General features: G+C 34.9%; 1 protein-coding gene across 1 annotated transcript in view; it reads left to right on the forward strand.

The window, feature by feature from the left end:
- Positions 1-23,914, forward strand: part of puf (ubiquitinyl hydrolase 1 puf) — a 1,013,305-nt gene that overhangs the window by 58,588 nt on the left and 930,803 nt on the right. The window contains exons 6-7 of the mRNA XM_090399560.1: positions 1,640-1,832; positions 16,987-17,124. Of these exons, the coding sequence (XP_090255686.1) occupies positions 1,640-1,832; positions 16,987-17,124 (331 nt within the window). The remainder of the gene's footprint in view (positions 1-1,639; positions 1,833-16,986; positions 17,125-23,914) is intronic.

Raw genomic sequence — 23,914 nt, forward strand, 5'->3', positions numbered from 1 at the left:
CATTCCATTAATACTCCTTATGTTGACAGTTTCTATCTTCAGTTCCACTATGGTTGAGTTTGTTCTTCTTCTAGATGTTAAGTTGGAGTTTGTTATTTCATCAGTTATTATTATTGTTACATCACGACACCTTTGTGGAGTCCCAGAGTACTAAAAGTGATTGATCTACAGTTTTCCTTTGTCTTTAATGTACTCTCTCTGCTATCAACTACAGAGTATTTTTAGTCTGTTAATTGCATTTGTTCTCTGGCTAGTTTGTCTGTTTTGTGTGTGTGTGTATATGGGAGGTATACCTCGCCTTCATTTGAAAATGCCCATATAAAGATTTCTGGCATCTTGATGCAAATCAAATGTTGATCTTTTCCAATCCAAGGATATATGCCCATCATTTTTCAATCTGTGCTATGGAGACATTTGTTGTTCTTCTGTTCTATTTTGTCGATTCTTATACATCCTTGAACTGCTCTGAGAAGTTTCATTTCAGCTTATAGCTTATATTCTGCTTTCATCCTTTTTTTTTTTTTTTTCACTATCCAACTTTCTGAACTATATAACACTGTTGGTATTGTCACTACCTAATTGTAAATGATTGTCCTTTTTTGTTTTGCCTTTTGTTGTTCAGTACCACAGATAGCTTGGAAATTGTGTAACTTATTATCTATGTCATTATCATATTAGATGCTGTATCACATCCTAACTATTGAAATGCATTACTTCTATTTGGTTTTCAGTTACTGATGTAATTCAAATGAGATATATCTTTAGAATAGCATAGTATTAACATTCTTTAACGATATTCTTAATCTATTCAATACTTAGTTGATGTAAATGATAAACAGATCTTCGAAGGTCTCTGAGCTCCAATTTTTGTGTGATCACTTGATCGTCTTTAACACAAAGCATTGTATTTACTAATTTATGTTAATTGATTCTTAAATTTATTCAGAAACATAAAAAAAAATAAGAAAAAACCCATAAATTTTTAATATGAGACAAATTTTTGCATGGTAAGAGACAGTAAGTCAGATAAATGTCTCTATCTACTAATACTAATTTTCAACAATGGTTTTATTCTTCATTGTAACATACAGATCTCTCTCATCACAGAAAAATGAATGTATTTTCTCTGTGTGAATTTAGCAATTGATGTGATTCAGTTATCCAGAAAGAAGAACATACAATTAACAAGTATAATATGAGGTGAACAGTTAAATTCCTGAAATGGCCCAGTACTGGCACATGTATCAGTCAGACAGAACCATGTGATTGTGCATGTTTGAACATGTCAAAAACATGCCATTTCAAAATAATGAAGTCTGTAATTTCTATTCCCACAACAATGTTGTATTTGTTAATAATGATGTTGGAATTTAAGATGAATTTATATTAGCTTTAAGTTATACTAATTAAGTTCTTATTTATTATTATACTTCTAGCTTTTGTTCACTAAAAATTGCATATTCTCACACTTATTAGTATCAAAGATAAACATAAATTGACTTTTTTTTTAATTTAAAGATATTTAAAAATATATATCTTTTACATGTTCATTGTAAGATATTCCTGTATATCTCACAGTGAAAATGCATAATATGAATTAATGTAATTTATTTATTCATTTATTTATTTTTATTTTCAGATATTTGTGTAAAGTGTCAGATAATGACTTAAGGATAGCAGGCAGCCGCAACATGTTTGAATTTATGTGGACAGCAGTAAAAGACCCTTTAGATGCTCATGCAACATTTGATAAAGAAGGCCTTGATTTAGCCTTTAAATATTTTAGTAGCACTACCTTAACTATGCGTCTAGCTGGTATTTCTCAGATCAATGTGAGTTTCTTATTATTTTCTGTTATTGTGGATGAGTGACTTATTAACATAGGATTCCAGATGGTACAAATGATATTTATTATTATTTCACAAACACCTCATGAGTTAAAGATTCATAGAGGGTATGTAATGTAAATTTTACTACCAAAATGGCATCATCCTCCTGTGGAATCATTGGAGGAAGAAAATCAAGAGGCAGACTAAAAAAGAACTTGGCTACAGTCTTTGAAGGAAAGGTCACAATTATCGAGCTTCATTGAGAGATGACAGAAATAGATGGAAATGAGCCATGTGGCAAAGATTTGTTCATAGGGGACTCAACTTGTCATCCGATGGATGAGAAAGAAAAAGAAATGGTATCCATTTATCTTCAGATCTTTCCCTTCCCAATCAAGAAGTTTGAATATTTCTTCTAGGCATACTGTGAATAATTTTCAAGATATTGTGTCACCCTATCTTATCCCTCTTTGTATTTCCACAGTAGAGATGTTTCCATTGAAATGAATTGCTGCTGTGGCATTGGTGTATGCTGATTTGATAGTCCTGATATATGGCTCCTCCACTTGTTGGTATTGCACAAGTTTTTACTGAATTGAATGCCTTCTCATAATCAATAAAACCAAGACAAAGTGGTAATTGATATTCATTACATCGTTCGATAATCTGTTGTTTAACTTGAATATGGTCTATTGTACTAAAGTCAATTTGAAAGCCTGCCTGTTCTTTTGGTTGTCCTAGGTCTAGAGTCGTACAAAGCCTGTGAGCCAAGATTTTTGTAACTATTTTGTAAACCACCGATAGTAAGCTGATGAGTTGGTAGTTTTTCAGGTGTTCTACTTAACCTTATTTATGTATCAGAATTAGGGTATCCTTCTTCCATATTCTTGGTACATCAGTTTTCTTCAGACATAAGGTAAATAGTTTTGCCAAGATTTTGTAGATCATTTCTCCACCTGCTTTTAGAAGTTCAGCTATAATTCCATCCTCATCTGCAGCTTTTCCATTTTGCAAGCTTTGGATGCTCCACATAACTTCTTCTGGTAGAATCTGTGGCACTTCAGCTATTTCATAGTTGTCTTCTTCTTCAATTCAAAAAAAAATTCTTGAATTCTTTTTGCTATATATATCTATCTCTGTTTATGGTCGTATCCCTGTTCATTGCTCAGATTCCTACAGTTTAAAGTTGCAAGGTTTAGTTTCTAATGGCAGCGTAATCTGGTTACCTGGGGATTCTTAGCATCCTCTGCCTTCATGTTTAACTGCCTGCTGCCGTAGGTAGTAACAATCTTGCCTCCAGGGAATGAAGGCCCTTTTATTTCTGCTTGAATTTTATTTCATTATATTTCTGCTATTTAAATATAGTACGTGAAATTAAGATTTTATCTGATGTGGTTTGAAAGTTACACATCTTTAAAGTGTAGCTTCGTATGTAATGCATACTGCTACGTGACTAGCTGACTAATCAGAATGTTTATTCGCATGGAAATGAATAAACATTTTTGCACCATGGTAGTTTTTGATGTGTAAGTAAAAAAGATTAGGTAGTTCATAAATTTTTTGAATTTTCCTTTGGAATTGAAGACCATCCAAAATATTGAGATGGTATTTTATTGTTATTATTATTTTAGATTTTAGGAAAGAAATTTAGTTTTAAGAAGCTGTTTAGTGATAACCATTTCCTTTGTTATCACTAAACAGTGATATTTTTGTTTTCTGTGATGAAGTCATGTGAACATGTATATGCATTTTCATAACACTTTATTACTTTTTTGTGTGTTGGAAGCTGAAGATTATGTGGATAGAGCTCTAGTTATTAATATGCTTAGACAGCTTTATTTATGCAATATTAATTCAAAATCAAAACTTCTCTGTGGCTGATTATTTTTTTGCTGCAGAAATATTTACTGCAAAGAGATTATAAGAAAAATATTAACCATTGTATTCAATATCTGCTTAAATTTATGTTTATTAACATTTTACCCTTCATCTTCTTTTCATATATTAGATTCAAAAGCAGTGACAGTTCGAGTGAATTAGCTTTCATAAACATAATTCAAGCAGATATTAAATGCAGTGGTTAATATTTTTCGTATAATCTTTTTGCAGAAAATATCTCTGCAGCAAAAGTAATCAGCCACACTCCCACGATGAGTCTTATGACTCTATGGAGGTCACAAAAGCCGAGTATTACATTGAACAGAAAAATATGCATAAAGTTTTAAGAGGAAACAAAGCCAAGCAGTTTCAGAATTAAAGTATAAATGCAAATATAGAGGTTTATACAGGATATTATGATGGTACTACGTGAAAGCTTACATCATTGCTAACTTCCTTTTGATAATTTTATGGACTCCGGAAGTTAAAGTATTCTGTGAAAAGGAGAAATTATGTTTAAAAGTTGTGTTAAATTCTTATCATAATTATCATCATCATCATCATCAAATTCCTGCCATGTACCCTCAAGGGGTGTACAGGATATGACAGTACTACATGAAAAAATTACATCATTACTAACTTCCTATCTACAATTTTCCTCCAAATCAGTCTGTTACTTGTCAAGACTCCAACATTATCAGATCTTATATTTCTATCGTCTAAGGCACTTTGTACCATATCAATCCACCTATATCTTGGTCTTCCTCTGGGTCGTTTTCCTGCCAACCTGGCAGAGAACACTTGTTTTGCTAATCTTTCCTCTCCCATTCTATTTAAGTGACCATACCATCTGAGATTAGCTCTGCTAATGCATTCCTGGATGCTGACAATGTCAAGTTCTTTCCTAATATCCTCATTTTTAATATGATATTGCCATTGATGCCATCTTCACGCCTCTAATCTTTCTCAGGACTCTCATATCTGCGGTCTCTAGTCTTTGGTCAAGTGTTTTACTTCTGACCCAGCTCTCAGATCCATAAGTTAAAATTGGTTTGAACACAGTCTTGTATACAGCTAATTTAGTGTTCCGACTAATTTCTTTCTTATTCCATATGAATTTATTCAATTGACTTCCCACAATACCAGCTTTGCTGATTCTGTTGTCTATTTCTATATTTAGTTTACCATCTTCAGTAAAAATTGTGCCTAAGTAGCTGAAATGTTTTACTTGTTCCACAGGTTCTCCATTCACAACACAGTTGACATTTTCAATGATTCTGCCTATTTTCATTGTCTTTGTCTTTCTATTGCTGACCTTCATACCATATCTATTACAACAGCTATTCAATTTAGTCAGAGAATCCTGCAGACTTGTAGCGGATTTATTTAGAAGTATAACATCATCCGCATAAAGCAAAGAGCTGACATTAACATCTCCAATTTTGATATCAGGTTTAATACCACATTCCTTCATAATGTGATCCATATAGATAATGAATACCAGAGGGGATAATGTACATCCTTGTCTCACACCAGATTTAACATTAAACCATCTTTTTGTACTTCCTTCAATTCTAACTGCTGACTCACAACTCAAATAAAGACTAAGTATTGCTTGATATAATGCCCCATTTACACCATATAACTGCAGCGTATTGAATAGCTTCTCTCTTGGCACCTTGTCATATGCCTTTTCCAAATCGACAAAACTTAAATACAAATCTTTGTTATATTCCCATGCATTCTCGACTATTTGTCGTAAAGTGAAGACCTGATCCTGACAGCCTCTATTTGGCCTGAATCCAGCTTGTTCTTCACCAAGCTTTTCTTCCACAATTCTTCTCAACTGTTTCTCAAGTATACTTGCATAGATCTTGCCAGGAACACTCAGTAGGGAAATACCTCTGTAATTCTCACATGCAGTTTTATTTCCCTTTTTATATATGGGTACTATGAGAGCTCTACTCCAATCATCGGGAATTCGTCCCTCTGCCCAGGCTTTCTGAACTATGCAGTGCAGCCACTGTAAGACTCTTATACCACCATACTTCAGCATTTCTGGTCGAATATCATCTACTCCTGCTGCCTTTCCAGATTTGAAGCCACTGATGGCTTTTTCTACTTCAAGTATGGTTATGTATTCCTGACTGTGTGCCTGGTCAGTTTTTTTACCGCTGTGTTGTCATCACTGCTTGTTTCATTTAGCAGTTTTTCAAAGTAATTACTCCATACTTCAAGGATATCTTTTTCTCCCGTTTTCATGTCACCTTTATCATCTCTAATTCCTTTTATAGCACTCTTTCCTTCATTCTTAAGCTTCTTCAACAACCTCCAGAATATTTTGCCACCTTCTTGATATTTATTTTCTATATTCTTGCCAAAGTCCTCCCATGACTTTTGTTTAGCTAGTTTTACACACTGTTTAGCTTTCTTACATTTGTCTCTGTATTCTGTAATAGTAAAAGCTGACTTATTTGCCAGGAACTTTTGATATGCTTTCTTCTTTTCCTTCACTGCCTCTTTAACTTCCTGTGTCCACCAGGGAGTTCTGATTTTTTTATCTTTGCACACAACCTCACCACATGCCTCTCTGGCAGAATCAATCAATGTTTCCTTCAGAGTTTGCCACTGAATCTCCAAGGTTTGATTCCTGTTCTCAAACTCTTTCATTTTCTTTTCAATAATATTTCTGTATTTTAGTCTACAGTTTACATCTGAGAGCTGCTCAACTTTTATTCGCTTTAAAACTTTCTTACATGTTATTCTTTTAAATATGAAATTCAATTTTATCCTGCTCAAGGCTAAATAGTGATCACTTCCAATTTCAAATCCTCTGTACACTCTGGTGTCCTGCACCAGGGAGAACATCACTATCAACAATAACATAGTCAATGAGACTTTTCTTATTCCTAGCCTCTTCTCTCCATGTGAATTTGTGCACATTTTTATGTTGGAACATGGTGTTAGTAATAACCAGTCCATGTCCTGAGCAGAAATCCAACAGATATTTGCCATTATTATTAGCTTTGCTCTTTTCTCCAAATTTTCCCAAAATATTTTTGTATGTCTCGCAATCATTTCCTACTCTACTATTTAGATCCCCAACAAGGACCAACTTTTCCTTTTTCATTGTGTCAGTTGCTTTTTCTAAAGCCTCAAAAAATTCCTCCTCTTCTACCTTAGTAGAACCTTCTGTGGGACCATAGGCACAAATAAGTCTCATTGTCCAGTTCCCCATTCTCATATTTGCCCACATTACTCTACTTGAGACTGACTGCCATTCAAGAAGATTAGCCTCGTATTTTGTGTTGAATACTATGGCTACTCCTTCTTTTCCTTGATTGTTATTGCCTGAATATAACATTTTGTATTTATTGCTCAGAAAGATCTCACCAGTTTTGGTCTTTTTTGTTTCAGTCACCCCTATTATGTCGATCTGGTACTTATCTAATTCCTCAGCTAGCTTCATTTCTTTGCCATTCAGGCTTCTTAGGTTGATAGTACCGATCTTTAACTCTGGTGATGTTGAGTTGGGGTTTGTTTTCAGATTTGTTCCAGTAGCTGACTTTTCGCTGTTCGCCCTGGTTTCCTGGCGAAAACAACGGGGGCCTTGTTTAACCGGGCGACGCCACAGCCGGCATGAAATTTTGTCATGTTGTACCATCATTTTTTATTTTGGTTTAACCAATAAGAATACAATTTGGTCGGATAAATCCCAAATTGCCAGCCCATCCTCGTTCGTTCAGTATCAAAGTAGATACCCAACAGGGTGCATCACGAGAAGGTGAGGATTGGACATTAGGTCAGAAGCCCTGGTCGGCTCTCCGCATTCCTTTAAAGGCTATGTGGAGGTCTCCTCTCAGTTATACAGCTTTGACCCTTAAGCACCCCTATCATAATTATTATTATTATAATTATGTAGACTTCTCTGGGAGAGACTGCAAATCACTCATTAAAGGTAGGCCTTTTTCAGATCACACATAACTTAATTATCTAATATATCTTTCTTTAAAACCATTCACTTAAAACATACACTGGTAGCCCATTCCATATATGCTGTGAGAGAACCTAGAACTCACATGGTTGCTCATCACATCCTTTGTTTCCAAGGATGACCATGAGTTCTTTCCCACCAGCCATAAGCTGTAAAATCTATAAAGCACTTACATTTGCTGACATTAGCTAAGTATTAACTGATATATGTGTGATAGTAGCTGAACAGAAATCTTGGTAAGATATTGAAAAGAATTTGAAAGATAAGTGTATAACAGAAGGAATTAAGGATTATAAGAGTAATATAAAACTGAAGTAAGGATGTTTGGGATGTCTAGACTAATTATTTTGAAAACTGTTATTAAATGAATTAGCATGTGATAGAAGTGCTGTAGAAAATATCAAGGAGGAATATAGTCAGTAGCACTTGAGATAGAAGAAAAGCCAAGAATCAAGAAAATATGGTAATGTTCAAATTTTACATAATCTTCATAAAGCTTGGTCATAGTGATAAATCCCATATGATTAGAGCAGAGCTCTCATCATGTCAGTTTATATAAAAGGGAAAACCACATTGAATTTAGTATTGAATTGGGAATTATAAGAGCCAAATTTCTCTGTTTAGTATTCTTCTTCTTAAGGATTAAATATTTGCTTGTTCTCATCTCTCTCTCTCTCTCTCTCTCTTTCTTTTGTTGCACGTTTATCCACTCATCCACTTTTTGTAGTTTCTGTTCTTTCTGTATTCTTTGATCTTTTCATTTAAAGTATAAGTGTCTAATTCTCTTCTAAATTTTTAAGTGCTCTGATTTTCTGCATCTTTGATTATTAAATTCATTTTCTGTTACTTGTATAAACTTCCATATTTATGAACCAAGCTGAATTAACAACTGGTTGATACAATACCATGTATTAACTAAGACAGCCAACTCTCCGGAACTTGGGGGTGGGGGTAGGTGCCAGGGGGAACCCCCTTTTGAGTCTCATCAGAATTCAAGGAGAACTGGCCTACCAGTCTGGAACTCGGGGGGGGGGGTTGGAGCCCTCTTTTGAAGACTCAACACTCAGGGGTTACCCTGGGTGTCGAGCCCTCAAAATTTGAGATTTGAATCATCAGAATTGAAGGAGAACTGGCCTACCAGTCCGGAACACTGGGGTTGGGCAGCGTAGGCACCAGGGGGGGGGGCATAGCCCCCACCCCAGTATAACATGAATATATTTAGAAAGACATAAGTGGTGGCCAGTCATGGCTTTGAATAAAAAGGAATATGTGGAATAAAAAAGGGATATATATGGAACTTACATATACCTTACATATATGGAACCACATGTCTGAGAGATATCACCCACATCAACTGTCATACCTTTTCTTCAGTTCATTCACATTACATGCACTCACCACTTCCAAAGGCAAGCCATTCTAATTATGCAGTGCTCCATGAAAAAAAAAAAAAAAAACCTGGCTCTTGTCCCTTTCTTAACTACATTCAGTCTCATGGATGCTCTCTTGTCTTCTCCCCACCTTCCATAAAATGAAACATTCCATCTACCCATATCCTATATGATCTTTTCAGAAGTTTGAAGGTCTCCATCATATCAAACCTCTTTCTCCTCTTTGCTATGTCTGTAGTCTACAAATTCTTAATCTCTCCTCATAGTTTTCATTTCACGGTCCCAGTATCATTTTAAACACTCTTTACTGTGTCTGCATTACCTTGGAAACCAGGAGACCAGATATGCATACAGTAGTCCAGGTGTGGTGGTATCAAGGTCTTCTAAAATGGCAAAATGATCTCACCTCCTTACCCTTATATGTCAGTATTTGTTTCAGCTTTGCAATTAAAAAGGCAAAATGACCTTACCTCATTTTACCCTTATATGTCAGTGTTTGTTTCAGCATTGCAATTGACCTCTGAGTTGTATTTGCATTCTTCACTATATTGGCATCTGAATTTTAAATTCTTGTCTATTAAAACTGCAAAATCACTAGTCTGATCAGTTTTTTTATAGCATAATCCCACTATTATAACACATATTGGATAATTCATCACACCAGAGTGCATAAATTTACCAACACTAAACTGATAGCCATTTTCATATATCCACAGTTCTATCCTGTTCATTCAAATCATTCTGCAAATACTTTGTATTTGCAGAATGATTTGAATGATTGCAAATTTGCACAGTGCTCATACAAAGCACTGTGCAAATTGCTTTGTATCTCCTATCATATCCTTCCCACTGTCAGTAATGTAAGAATGAATAACAAGGACTGATTGGACCAAGGACTGATTCCTGGAGTACACCACTGGTCATCTTAAATGTTATAGACCTACAGGGTCTACACCCCCCTTATGCAGCAGCTTTCCATGTACCATTTCAAAAACATTAGCAAAGTCTAAATGCATCATTGTGTTATCCATTTCCCCCCTTGTCTTACTGAACCATAACATTATATTGAAATGCAAGCAAGTTACTCAAATGTGATCTTCCTTTAGTAAACCCATGCTGTTCTTTGCAAAGTATAGATTCTCTGTCAACTGTTTTATGTATGTGAGCTCTGAGTTTTCCAAAATCTTCACCACCACTAAAGAAACTAATAGTTTGATTGTTAGACACATCAGTCTGCATCATCCTTGAGCAATAGGATTAACATATGTTCTTTCCACTCCTGTGTGTTCGGCAGTGTGCTGAGACTCATTACACAGCCAGTTCAGCTGAACGCACTTTAGAATCAGTGCTGATATATCCTACTAGTTCCTGTTTGCTGAATTCTTATTCACTTTATACAAAGCTGTAGTATTCCTTATCATGCATCTGAGCTTCTTTATCCACTGTAGTGGTAGCATAATGATAGAATTCTTTTAGATTAGCTTTAATTTGTGGTGCCAGTTTCTTTTTACACTCAGACTTAGCTCTTCATACAATATTTGTATTTTTTTTATTATTTTTATTTTTTTTTTGCTTGTGCATTAGAATTTTCATAACTGATGTCATCCTATGCACATGGTATTCCTCCCACATAATTTTTTTCCCCAGAATTTATTACTTAATAAGATTGCACATCCATTTCACTTTTACCCTATTTATTAATTTATTGAACTCTGGGAACACATTCTGATATTGCATTAAATACCATTTTTTTTTTTTTAAATGATTCCCATGCACTACTGATATCCTGTCCAGTTACAACCATATCATGGGACTAAACTTTGTATTTACCTCATCATCATCATCATCATCACCAAATTCCTGCCGTGTACCCTCAAGGGGTGTACAGGATATTTTAGTACTACATGAAAAATTTACATCTTTACTAACTTTCTATCTACAATTTTCCACCAATTCAATCTGTTACCTGTCCAGACTCCAACATTATCAGATCTTATGTTTCTATTGTCTAAGGCACTTTGTACCGTATCAATCCACCCATATCTTGGTCTTCCTCTGGGTCGTTTTCCTGCCAACCTGGCAGAGAACACTTGTTTTGTTAATCTTTCCTCTCCCATTCTGTTTAAATGACCATATCACCTGATATTAGCTCTGCTAATGCATTCCTGGATGCTGACAATGTCAAGTTCTTTCCTAATATCCTCATTTTTAATATGATATTGCCATTGATGCCATCTGTTCATGCTTCTAATCTTTCTCAGGACTCTCATATCTGTGGTCTCTAGTGTTGGTCAAGTGTTTTACTTCTGACCCAGCTCTCAGATCCATAAGTTAAAACTTGTTTGAACACTGTCTTGTATACAGCTAATTTAGTCTTCTGACTAATTTCTCTCTCTTATTCTATATGAATTTATTCAATTGACTTCCTACCATACCAGCTTTGTTGATTCTGTTGTCTATTTCCATATTTAATTTACCATCCTCACTTAAAATTGTGCCTAAGTAGATGAAATGTTTTACTTGTAACACAGGTTCTCTGTTCACAACGCAGTTGACATTTTCAACGATTCTGTCTATTTTCATTGTCTTTCTCTTTTTATTGCTGACCTTCATACCATATCTATTACAACAGTTATTCAATTTAGTAAGGGAATTTTGCAGACTTGTAGCGGATTTATTAGAAGTATAACATCATCCGCATAAAGCAAAGAGCTGATATTAACATCTACAATTCTGATATCATGTTTAATACCAATTTCCTTCATAATGTGATCCATATAGATAATGAATAACAGAGGGGATAATGTACATCCTTGTCTCACACTAGATTTAACATTAAACCACCTTCCTGTACTTCCTTCAATTCTAACTGCTGACTTACAACTCAAATAAAGACTTAAGTATTGTTTGATATAATGCCCCATTGACACCATATAACTGTAGCGTATTGAATAGCTTCTCTCTTGACACCTTGTCATATGCCTTTTCCAGATTGACAAAACTTAAATAGAGATCTTTCTTTGTTTTCTTCCCATGATTTCTCAAATATTTGTCGTGAAGTAAAGATCTGATCCTGACAGCATCTATTTGGCCTGAATCCATCTTGTTCTTCACCAAGCTTTTCTTCCACAATTCTTTTCAACCGTTTCTCAAGTATACTTGCATATATCTTACCAGGAACACTCAGTAGGGAAATACCTCTGTAATTCTCACATTCAGTTTTATTTCCTTTTTATATATGGGTACTATGAGAGCTCTACTCCAATCATCGGGAATTCGTCCTTCTGTCCAGGCCTTCAGAACTGCAGAGCAGCCACTGCAAGACATTTATACCACCATACTTCAGTATTTCTGGTCAGATATCATCTACACCTACTGACTTTCCACATTTCAAGCCATTGATAGCTTTTTCTACTTCAAGTATGGATATGTATTCCTGACTGTATGCCTGTTGAGTGTTTTTTACCACTGTGCTATCCCTGCTTGTTTCATTTAGCAATTTCTTGAAGTAATTACTCCATACCTCAAGGATATTTTTTTCTCCAGTTTTCATGTCACCTTTATTGTCTCTAACTGCTTTTACAGCTCTTTCCTCTATTTCTAAGCTTCTTCAACAACCTCCAGAATATTTTGCCACCTTCTTGATATTTATTTTCTATGTTCTTGCCAAAGTCCTCCCATGACTTTTGTTTAGCTAGTTTTACACAGTATTTAGCTTTCTTACATTTGTCTCTGTATTCTGTAAGAGTAAAAGCTGACTTATTTGCCAGGAACTTTTGATATGCTTTCTTCTTTTCCTTCACTGCCTCTTTAACTTCCTGTGTCCACCAGGGAGTTCTGATATTTCTATCCTTGCAGGCAACCTCACCACAGGCCTCTCAGGCTGAATCAATCAAGGTTTTCTTCAAGACTTGCTACTGATTCTCCAAGGTTTGGTTCCAGTTCTCAAACTCTTTAATTTTTTTTTCAATAATGTTTGTGTATTTTAGTCTACAGTTCACATCTGAGAGCTGCTCAACTTTATTCGCTTTAAAACTTTCTTACATGTTATTCTTTTCAATATGAAATTCAATTTTCAATCCTGCTCAAAACTAAATAGTGATCGCTTCCAATTTCAATTCTCTGTACACATTGGTGTCCTGCACCAGGCAGAAAACATCACTATCAACAATAACATAGTCAGTGAGACTTTTCTTATTTCTTGCCTCTTTTCTCCATGTGAATTTGTGCACATTTTTATGTTGGAACATGGTGTTAGTAATAACCAGTCCATGTCCTGAGCAGAAATCCAACAGGTATTTGCCATTATTATTATTAGCTTTGCTCTTTTCTCCAAATTTTCACAATATATTTTTGTATGTCTGACAATCATTTCCTACTCTGCTATTTAGATCCCCAACAATGGCTAACTTTTCCTTTTTCATTGTGTCAGCTGCTTTTTCTAAACCAGGGGTCGGCAACCTGCAGCTCCAGAGCCGCATGGTGCTCTTTGAATGAATAATTGCGGCTCTTTTCGTTATTGAACAATCTATTTTTGAATAATGCAAAATGCACCAGGCAGAAAACATCACTATCAACAATAACATAGTCAATGAGACTTTTCTTATTTCTTGCCTCTTCTCTCCATGTGAATTTGTGCACATTTTTATGTTGGAACATGGTGTTAGTAAAAACCAGTCCATGTCCTGAGCAAAAATCCAACGGCTATTTGCCATTATTATTAGCTTTGCTCTTTTCTCCAAATTTTCACAATATATTTTTGTATGTCTGACAATCACTTCCTACTCTGCTATTTAGATCCCCAACAAGGGCCAACTTTTCCTTTTTCATTGTGTCAGCTGCTTTCTCTAAACCAGGGGTTGCCAACCTGCAGCTCCAGAGCCACATGTTGCTCTTTGAATGAATAATTGCACTCTTTTCGTTATTGAACAATCTATTTTTGAATAATGCAAAATGAATGTTATTTATTAAATTAGAATCTAAAAACCCTAAATTTAGCATTTGCAATAAGTTAAGGACATTTTTCATTTCATCAAGGACATTTTACATTAAGTCAAGGATATTTTTCAATTGAAATTAGTAAATGCAATGCTGAAGAATTTAATACTTTCAGTGTTTGAACTCTTTGAAATCATACGCGATAATCCTTCTTTACATTCTATTTACGTTTTACAAAAATTCTACTTTATGGTGGATATGACTTCCTATTTAAATGCACTAAATAAGAAACTAAAGGGAAATGCAGCAGTTTTGCTTTTAGAAGTGATTTCGTTTGAACAAAAATTATATTTGTTTGCGACAGACTTAGAGAAAGGCACATTATTATATTTTCCTACGTTGAAGAAATATCAACAATAACAAGCTGATAATAATTCCATAAATTTAACCTTTTTCAAAGAAATTGCGGTAAATATGCAATCTGCATTTAATTGGAGATTTGAGGAATTAAAAAGAACAATGTCATTGTTCTTTCTAAAACAACTATGTCATTTTTATTGCGACCACTTGAAATTAATCCTGCCGAATTAAATTTTTCACCCTTTTCTGGAATTGATGAGGCTACATTTCAACTTCAGTTAGAGGACCTGAAAACCTAGGATTTGTGGAATTCGAAATTTAGAAATCTTAAAGCTGACCTGGTGGAGTTGGAAAGACAAAAAATCTACCCATGCAATACAAAAAAATGGTCTGAAATAGAAGATCTTAGAAAGCAAGATCAGATTGTATTTGAACACGTGTAATTGTTTACCGGACACTTACATTCGGTGATTTCAAACATACGCATTTGGACTTGTATTGATTTTCGGATCAACATTTCTGTGAGCAAATATTTTCTAATATGAATTTTATTAAAAGTAAGTTGAGAACCTACTAAACAACATGAGTCTTTCATCATGTTTGAAAATGAAAATTACGGCGTATTTGCCTCATATTGAGAAACTATCCCAAGAAGTTCAACAGCAAAAGTCACATTAAGAAGATATTTTAAATAAAGAAATAGGTATGTTATTGGATTTTATACATATATTTTTGTAAGGAAGAGCAAATGTTTGTTTTGTTATTTAATATTTAAAAATATCATATAATTTCGTGTGACATGCCACCCCTGTGTTTTACAAGTATGATAATGTGTTACTGTTAAAAAAAAAAAAAAAAACTGAACAAATAATTTAATTATAATATTTTTCACTGTATTTTCTAAATTTAAAGCAGTGATGAGTAATTAAATAGTAAACCAAATACCCAGTTCGATCAGCATAAAGAATATTTTCTTTTTCTTTAATAAGAAAGTATTAATTTATTTTACATTATTAGATATATTTTAATTTTTTGACCTGCACAAATAAATCCACATGTAAAAATCAGCATTCATTAAATAGATTTTTAATTAAAATATACTAATTCTGCGGTACAAAACGAACACCGTGGACCACACAAAAAATCTGAGAGGGCTGCATGCAACCGCAGATCATTGGTTGCTCATCACTGCGTGTGGCTTCCTAATTTTTTTTTTTAACAGATATAATTTTAAAAACGGCTCTTCAATCCAAAAAGGTTGCCGACCCCTCCTCTAAATCCTCAAAAAATTCCTCCACTTCTACCTTAGTAGAACCTTCTGTGCGACCATAGGCACAAATAAGTCTCATATTGTCCAATTCCCCCATTCTGATATTTGCCCGCATCACTCTACTTGAGACTGTCTGCCATTCAAGAAGATTAGCTTTATATTTAGTGTTGAATACAATGGCTACTCCTTCTTTTCCTTGGTTGTCATTGCCTGAATATAACATTTTGTATTTATTGCTCAGAAAGATCTCACCAGTTTTGGTCTTTTTTGTTTCAGTCACCCCTATTATGTCGATCTGGTACTTATCTAATTCCTCATCTAGCTCCATTTCTTTCCCATTTATGCTTCTTATGTTGATAGTACCAATCTTTAACTTTGGTGATGTTGAGTTGTGGTGTTTTTTCATATTTGTTCCAGTAGTTGACTTTTCGCTGTTCACCCTGGTTCCCTGGTGAAAACAATGGTGGCCTTGTTTAACCGGGCGACGCCCCAGCTGGCATGAAATTTTGTCATGTTGTACCATCATTTTGTATTTTGATTTAAGCCAATAAGAATACAATTTGGTCGGCTAAATTCCAAATTGCCAGCCCATCCTCGTTCATTCAGTATTCAGGTAGATACCCAACAGGATGCACCACGAGAAGGTGAGGATTGGACATTAGGTCAGAAGCCGTGGTTGGTTCTCTGCATTCCTTTAAAGGCTATGTGGAGGTCTCCTCTCAGTTATACAGCTTTGACCCTTAAGCACCCCCCCCCCCCCCATATTAAGCACCTCCCCTGTATTTACCTCACTTAGCCATAATTTCTTGCTTTATATTTCAGTAGATAATATTTTCCTGAATGGAACACCTATAGACTCAGCCACTCTCCAAACAGCATGATCAGAACTGAGTTGGGTTGGAACTGGATGCAGAATAGCCATGTCTTTAACTGAAAAAAATTTCCTGCTGTTGGTGAGATTACATTTATCGCTGTAATCCCCCACCCCCTCCTGTTCTGCAAAATCCATTAAATCATGTTTTGTTTGTATCTGCTGCATTTTTATACCTGAACATTCTATACTGCTCACTTTGGTTTTCCATCCATCTTTAATTTTACTTTTACAGTATTATTTACTGTAGTAAGTTGTCTTATTTCATTAACTATTTGGAATAGAATAAAATCGTTTTAATTTAATATGGTATTGTTCAAGTTAAATAATTTTATCGCATTGTTATTTTATATGTGAAGAGAAAAATGACTAAATATTTATATTTTTCTTTTTCAATAAGGTGCCTTTTTAATTCTCTATATAATAAATAATTTTTTTTTTTTATATAAAAACAGAGTCACATCAACATGTACAACGAGCTTTGTCACAATGAAAATTTAGTGGAAGCAGAAAGTGTAGGCAATGCATTAGCAACTTGGTTGACAGAGAACAAAATCATTGAACTTATTTTTGGACCTAATCTTCATGTAGAGGTAAGTTTGTTATTATTTTTTTATCACCTCTCTCAAAATACAGAGATTCTATTTTAAAATTTGCTTTTTTTTTGTCACAATTGTTTATCTTTTTAATATATCACGCCCATACATAAATGGTTACAGAACCTAAAGCAAACTGATGCCATGTATGGGCAAGAGTTAAGAGAGAAGGAATTTGTTGATATTCTTTTTGAAGCACTAAAGGTTGTAGTCTTTGGGGAATACTTCATACTTCCAGATAACAGAGGTAGATGAAATAAAAGGAGAGTGAGTTAACAGTTAAATGGTGAATTGATATTAGACTGCTGTACAATGTCACTGTTGTTCATGTTACTGTGGGTCTAGCAGAAATGGAGTGGAGAATGATGGAGATGCCATTTCTGCTGATCAGCATTTTTTTGGATATATCCATAGAAAAGATGCAAAGCAGAAATTGCTTGTCTCTGAGACAATGGCTGAGGTAGTCTTTGAGAGAGGGGTTGTTACCTGTCAACTCCCCTCTTTTGGATAGCATTAGGAATTTTTACAGGTATCTTGTGCACCACCCTAAATGTGCGATTAGTATTCCAAAGTTGAGGAGATTTGAGATTTGGATAAAGTTAGTGGCTGCCTTGACCAAAAAAAGAAAGCCAGTTGGTTTGGGATCTAAGGACTGCTGTAGAAGTGATGTTGTGCCAGAAAAGGCTAGAAGTGTCAGTCGAAAAGGAGATAGATCTGGTCTTGACTGATGATCTGAGTATTACCCAAAGTAAGGGAAGAAGAATTAAGGTTTATTTTGCAAGAAAAAAAAAAAAGACTGTTTTAGAAATATTGAGGTTACTAGGTTATTATGACATTGAAGAATAGTATTGAGTGTTCATGGAGCACTACAACTTTTGTCAGATGCATAGGAGGAGTGGAGAGCACTATCATTGACAAGACCACGGATAGGGTATAGGGTATACGGTCAAAGAGAAAAGGCTGTTTATATATGAATCATATGCCTAAGTAGCTGAAATGTTTTACTTGTTCCACAGGTTCTCCATTCACAACACAGTTGATATTTTCAATGATTCTGCCTATTTTCAGTGTCTTTGTCTTTTTATTGCTGACCTTTATACTATATCTATCACAACAGCTATTCAATTTAGTCAGAGAATCTTGCAGACTTGTAGCGGATTTATTTAGAAGTATAACATCATCCGCATAAAGCAAAGAGCTGACATTAACATCTCCAATTTTGATATCATGTTTAATACCACTTTCCTTCATAATGTGATCCATATAGATAATGAATAACAGAGGGGATAATGTACATCCTTGTCTCACACCAGATTTAACATTAAACCATCTTCCTGTACTTCCTTCAATTCTAACTGCTGACTTACAACTCAAATAAAGACTAAGTATTGCTGGATATAATGCCCCATTGACACCATATAACTGCAGCATATTGAATAGCTTCTCTCTTGGCACCTTGTCATATGCCTTCTCCAAATCGACAAAACTTAAATACAGATCTTTGTTATATTCCCATGATTTCTCAACTATTTGTCGTAAAGTGAAAATCTGATCCTGACAGCCTCTATTTGGCCTGAATCCAGCTTGTTCTTCACCAAGCTTTTCTTCCCCAGTTATTCTCAACCGTTTCTCAAGTATACTTGCATAGGTCTTGCCAGGAACACGCAGTAGGGAAATACCTCTGTAATTCTCACATTCAGTTTTATTTCCCTTTTTATATATGGGTACTATGAGAGCTCTACTCCAATCATCAGGAATTCGTCCCTCTGTCCACGCTTTCTGAACTATGCAGTGCAGCCACTGTAAGATTCTTATACCACCATACTTCAGCATTTCTGGTCGAATATCATCTACTCCTGCTGCCTTTCCACATTTCAAGCCTTTGATGGCTTTTTCTACTTCAAGTATCGATATGTATTCCTGACTGCATGCCTGGTCAGTGTTTTTTACCACTGTGCTGTCATCACTGCTTGTTTCATTTAGCAGTTTTTCAAAGTAATACTCCATACTTCAAGGATATCTTTTTCTCCTGTTTTCATGTCACCTTTATCATCTCTAACCCCTTTTACAGCACTCTTTCCTCCATTCCTAAGTTTCTTCAACAACCTTCAGAATATTTTGCCACCTTCTTGATATTTATTTTCTATATTTTTGCCAAAGTCCTTCCATGACTTTTGCTTAGCTAGTTTTACACAGTGTTTAGCATTCTTGCATTTGTCTCTGTATTCTCTAAGAGCACAAGCTGACTTATTTCCCAGAACTTTTGATATGCTTTCTTCTTTTCCTTCACTGCCTCGTTAACTTCCTGTCTCCACCAGAGAGTTCTGATTTTTTTTATCCTTGCAGACAACCTCACCACATGCCTCTCTGGCAGAATCAATCAATGTTTTCTTCAGAGTTTGCCACTGAATCTCCAAGGTTTGGTTCCTGTTCTCAAACTCTTTCATTTTTCCTTCAATAATCTTTATGTATTTTAGTCTACAGTTTACATCTCAGAGCTGCTCAACTTTTATTCGCTTTAAAACGTTTTTACATGTTATTCTTTTCGATATGAAATTCAATTTTATCGTGCTGAACACTAAATAGTGATCACTTCCATTTTCAAATCCTCTGTACACTCTGGTGTCCTGCACCAGGGAGAAAACATCACTATCAACAATAATGTAGTCAATGAGACTTTTCTTATTCCTAGCCTCTTCTCTCCATGTGAATTTGTGCACATTTTTATGTTGGAACATGGTGTTAGTAATAACCAGTCTATGTTCTGAGCAGAAATCCAGCAGATATTTGCCATTATTATTAGCTTTGCTCTTTTCTCCAAATTTTCCCAAAATAGTTTTGTAAGACTGTCAATCACTTCCTGCTCTTCTATTTAGATCCCCAACAAGGACCAACTTTTCCTTTTTCCTTGTGTCAGTTGCTTTTTCTAAAGCCTCAAAAAATTCCTCCACTTCTACCTTAGTAGAACCTTCTGTGGGACCATAGACACAAATAAGTCTCATTGTCCAGTTCCCCATTCTGATATTTGCCCACATTACTCTACTTGAGACTGACTACCATTCAAGAAGATTAGCCTCGTATTTTGTGTTGAATACTATGGCTACTCCTTCTTTTCCTTGATTGTCATTGCCTGAATATAACATTTTGTATTTATTGCTCAGAAAGATCTCACCAGTTTTTGTCTTTTTTGTTTCAGTCACCCCTATTATGTCGATCTGGTACTTATCTAATTCCTCAGCAAGCTCCATTTCTTTGCCATTCAGGCTTCTTACGTTGATAGTACCGATCTTTAACTCTGGTGATGTTGAGTTGGGGTTTGTTTTCAGATTTGTTCCAGTAGCTGACTTTTTGCTGTTCGCCCCTGGTTCTCTGGCGCCCCAGCCTGCATGAAATTTTGTCATGTTGTACTATCATTTTCTATATTGGTTTAAGCCAATAAGAATACAATTTAGTCGGCTAAATCCCAAATTGCCAGCCCATCCTCGTTCGTTCAGTATCCAGGTAGATACCCAACAGGGTGCACCACGAGAAGGTGAGGATTGGACATTATGTCAGAAGCCGTGGTCGGTTCTCCGCATTCCTTTAAAGGCTATGTGGAGGTCTCCTCTCAGTTATACATCTTTGACCCTTAAACACCTCAATGTTCAACAACAATGTTCAAACAAAAAATAATAATCAGCACAAATACACATGGAGAGAAGAGACAAGCAATAAGAAAAGTCTCATTCACTATGCTATTGTTGATAGTGCTGTTTTCTCACTGGTGCAGAATACCAGAGTGTACAGAGGATTTGAAACTGGAAGTGATCACCATTTAGTTTTGAGAAGGATAAAATTAAATTTCATATTGAAAAGAAGAACATGTCTGAAAGTTTTAAAGCAAATAAAAGTTGATCAGCTCTCAGATATAAACCTTAGGCTAAAATACACAAACATTATTGAAGAAAAAATGAAAGAGTTTGAGAACAGGAACTAAACCTTGAAGATTCAGTGGCAAGCTCTGAAGAAAACACTGATTGATTCAGCCAGAGAGGCCTGTGGTGAGGTTGTCTGCAAGGATAAAAAAATCAGAACTCCCTGGTGGACACAGGAAGTTAAAGAGGCAGTGAAGGAAAAGAAGAAAGCATATCAAAAGTTCCTGGCAAATAAGTCAGCTTTTACTATTACAGAATACAGAGACAAATGTAAGAAAGCTAAACAGTGTGTAAAACTAGCTAAACAAAAGTCATGGGAGGACTTAGGCAAGAATATAGAAAATAAATATCAAGAAGGGGCAAAATATTCTGGAGGTTGTTGAAGAAGCTTAGGAATGGAGGAAAGAGTGCTGTAAAAGGAATTAGAGATGATAAAGATGACATGAAAACTGGAGAAAAAGCTATCCTTGAAGAATGGAGTAATTACTTCGAAAAATTGCTAAATGAAACAAGCAGTAATAGCACAGTGGTAAAAAAACTCAACTGGCATGCAGTCAGGAATAAATATCCATACTTGAAGTAGAAAAAAGCCATCAAAAGCTTAAAATGTGGAAAGGCAGCAGGAGTAGATGATATTCAACCAGAAATTCTCAAGTGTAGAGGTATAAAAGTCTTACAGTGGCTGCACTGCATAGTTCAGAAGAATTGGGCAGAGGAATGAATTCCAGATGACTGGAGTAGAGCTCTCATAGTACCCATTTATAAAAAGGGAATTAAAACTGAATGTGAGAATTACAGAGGTATTTCTCAACCGAGTGTTCCTGGTAAGATATATATAAGTATATTTGAAAAACGGTTAAGAAGAATTGTGGAAGAAAAGCTGGGTGAAGAACAAGCTGGATTCAGGCCAAATAGAGTCTGTCAGGATCAGATCTTCACTTTACGACAAATACTTGAGAAATCATGGGAATATAACAAAGTTCTGTATTTAAGTTTTGTCGATATGGAAAAGGCATATGACAAGGTGCCAATAGAGAGAGAGAGAGAGAAGCTATTCAAAACACTACAGTTTATATGGTGTCAGTGGGGCATTATATCAGGCAATACTTATACGTTAGCAGTTAAAATTGAAGGAAGTACAGGAAGATGGTTTAATGTTAAATCTGGTGTCAGGCAAGAAGTACTTTATCCCCTCCATTATTATCTATATGGATCACATCATGAAAGAAAGAAAGCAGTGTTAAACCTGATATTGGAGATGTTAATCTCAGCTCTTTGCTTTATGCAGACAATGTTATACTTCTAAATAAATTCGCTAGAAGTCTGCAAGATTCCCTGACTAAATTGAATAACTGTTTTAATAGATATGGTATGAAGATCAGCAATAACAAGACAAGACAATGAAAATAAGCAGAAGCATTGAAAATATCAACTGTTCATGAATGGAGAACGTATAGAACAAGTAAAACATTTCAAGTATTTAGGCACGATTTTTAGTGAAGATGGTAAATTAAATATAGAAATAGACAACAGAATCATCAAAGCTGGTATGGTAGGAAATCAACTGAATAAATTTATATGGAATAAGAGAGAAATTAGTCGGAACACTAAATTAGCTGTATACAAGATGGTGTTCAAACCAGTTTTAACTTATGGATCTGAGAGCTGGGTCAGAAGTAAAACACTTGACCAACACTAGAGACCACAGATATGAGAGTCCTGAGAAAGATTAGAAGCATGAACAGATGGCATCAGTGCAATATCATATTAAAAAAGAGGATATTAGGAAAGAACTTGACATTGTTAGCATCCGGGAATGTGTTAGCAGAGATAATCTCAGGTAGTATGGTCACTTAAACAGAACAAGAGAAGGGAGGATTAACAAAACAAATGTTCTTTGCCAGACTGACAGGGATAAGACCACAGAGGAAGACAAAGATGTAAATGGATTGATTCAGTAAAAAGTGCCTTAAAAGACAGAAATATAAGATCTGATAAATCAGAATCTTGACAGATAACAGTTTAACTTGAAGGAAAATTGTTGACTGGAAATTAGTAACGGTGTAACTCTTTCAGGTAGTATGATCATAATTATCCTCAACACCCTGTGAAGGTACATATCTGGAATTGGGTAATAATGATGATGATGACAAATAATAATTAAATTAGTATCTTTGCATTTAATAACATAACAGTATACTTAATGTTATGTGATGTATACAGAGATTACTATTAATTTTCTTTCGTATTTGTGCTCTATTAATGAATTTATAACAAAATTTCATGATAGAGCAAAGTAATACTTGCTCAAATTACTTGTAAAATTCACAACTTGAAGAATTACATCTTTCTCATGAGTATAATTACAGTAGCACAATGGTTAAATTTACTATAAACAGAATTGGCCAAATAATACATACAGATGTTTTACATAATAAAGTACTGGGGGAATGGGGATACATGTCTAAATCTCGATAGTGTATATAGTACTGTAGAGATTTAAAACAGTTCCCAGCTTATATGTCAGTACTCTTCAACTGGAGGTGAGTTAACCTGTTTCATATGCAGGTGGCATATTTTCCCGCTCAGAAACTGAAGTTTTTCCAATATGCAAAACAGACAAACTGGCCAGAAGAACACACACAATTTATGGATATAAAACACACTTACCTCGAAACCTTATTAAGTTGGAAATCATCATTAATAAAGTGGTATTAAATGTGATAGATAAGGTGATATTAAGCTTCGTTTTTTAAGCATTATCATCTTAAGTAAATCTATATCATTTTAAATAAATTCAAGCCTTCAGCCAAATTATGAAATTGCAAATGACAAATTGTTTATAAAAATAGCAACAGTAAGCCTATATAAGA

The sequence above is a fragment of the Typopeltis vanoorti genome, chromosome 10 (assembly GCF_054136105.1).
Source record: "Typopeltis vanoorti isolate ZY-2024b chromosome 10, IOZ_Tvanoo_1.0, whole genome shotgun sequence".
Lineage (NCBI taxonomy): Eukaryota > Metazoa > Arthropoda > Arachnida > Uropygi > Thelyphonidae > Typopeltis > Typopeltis vanoorti.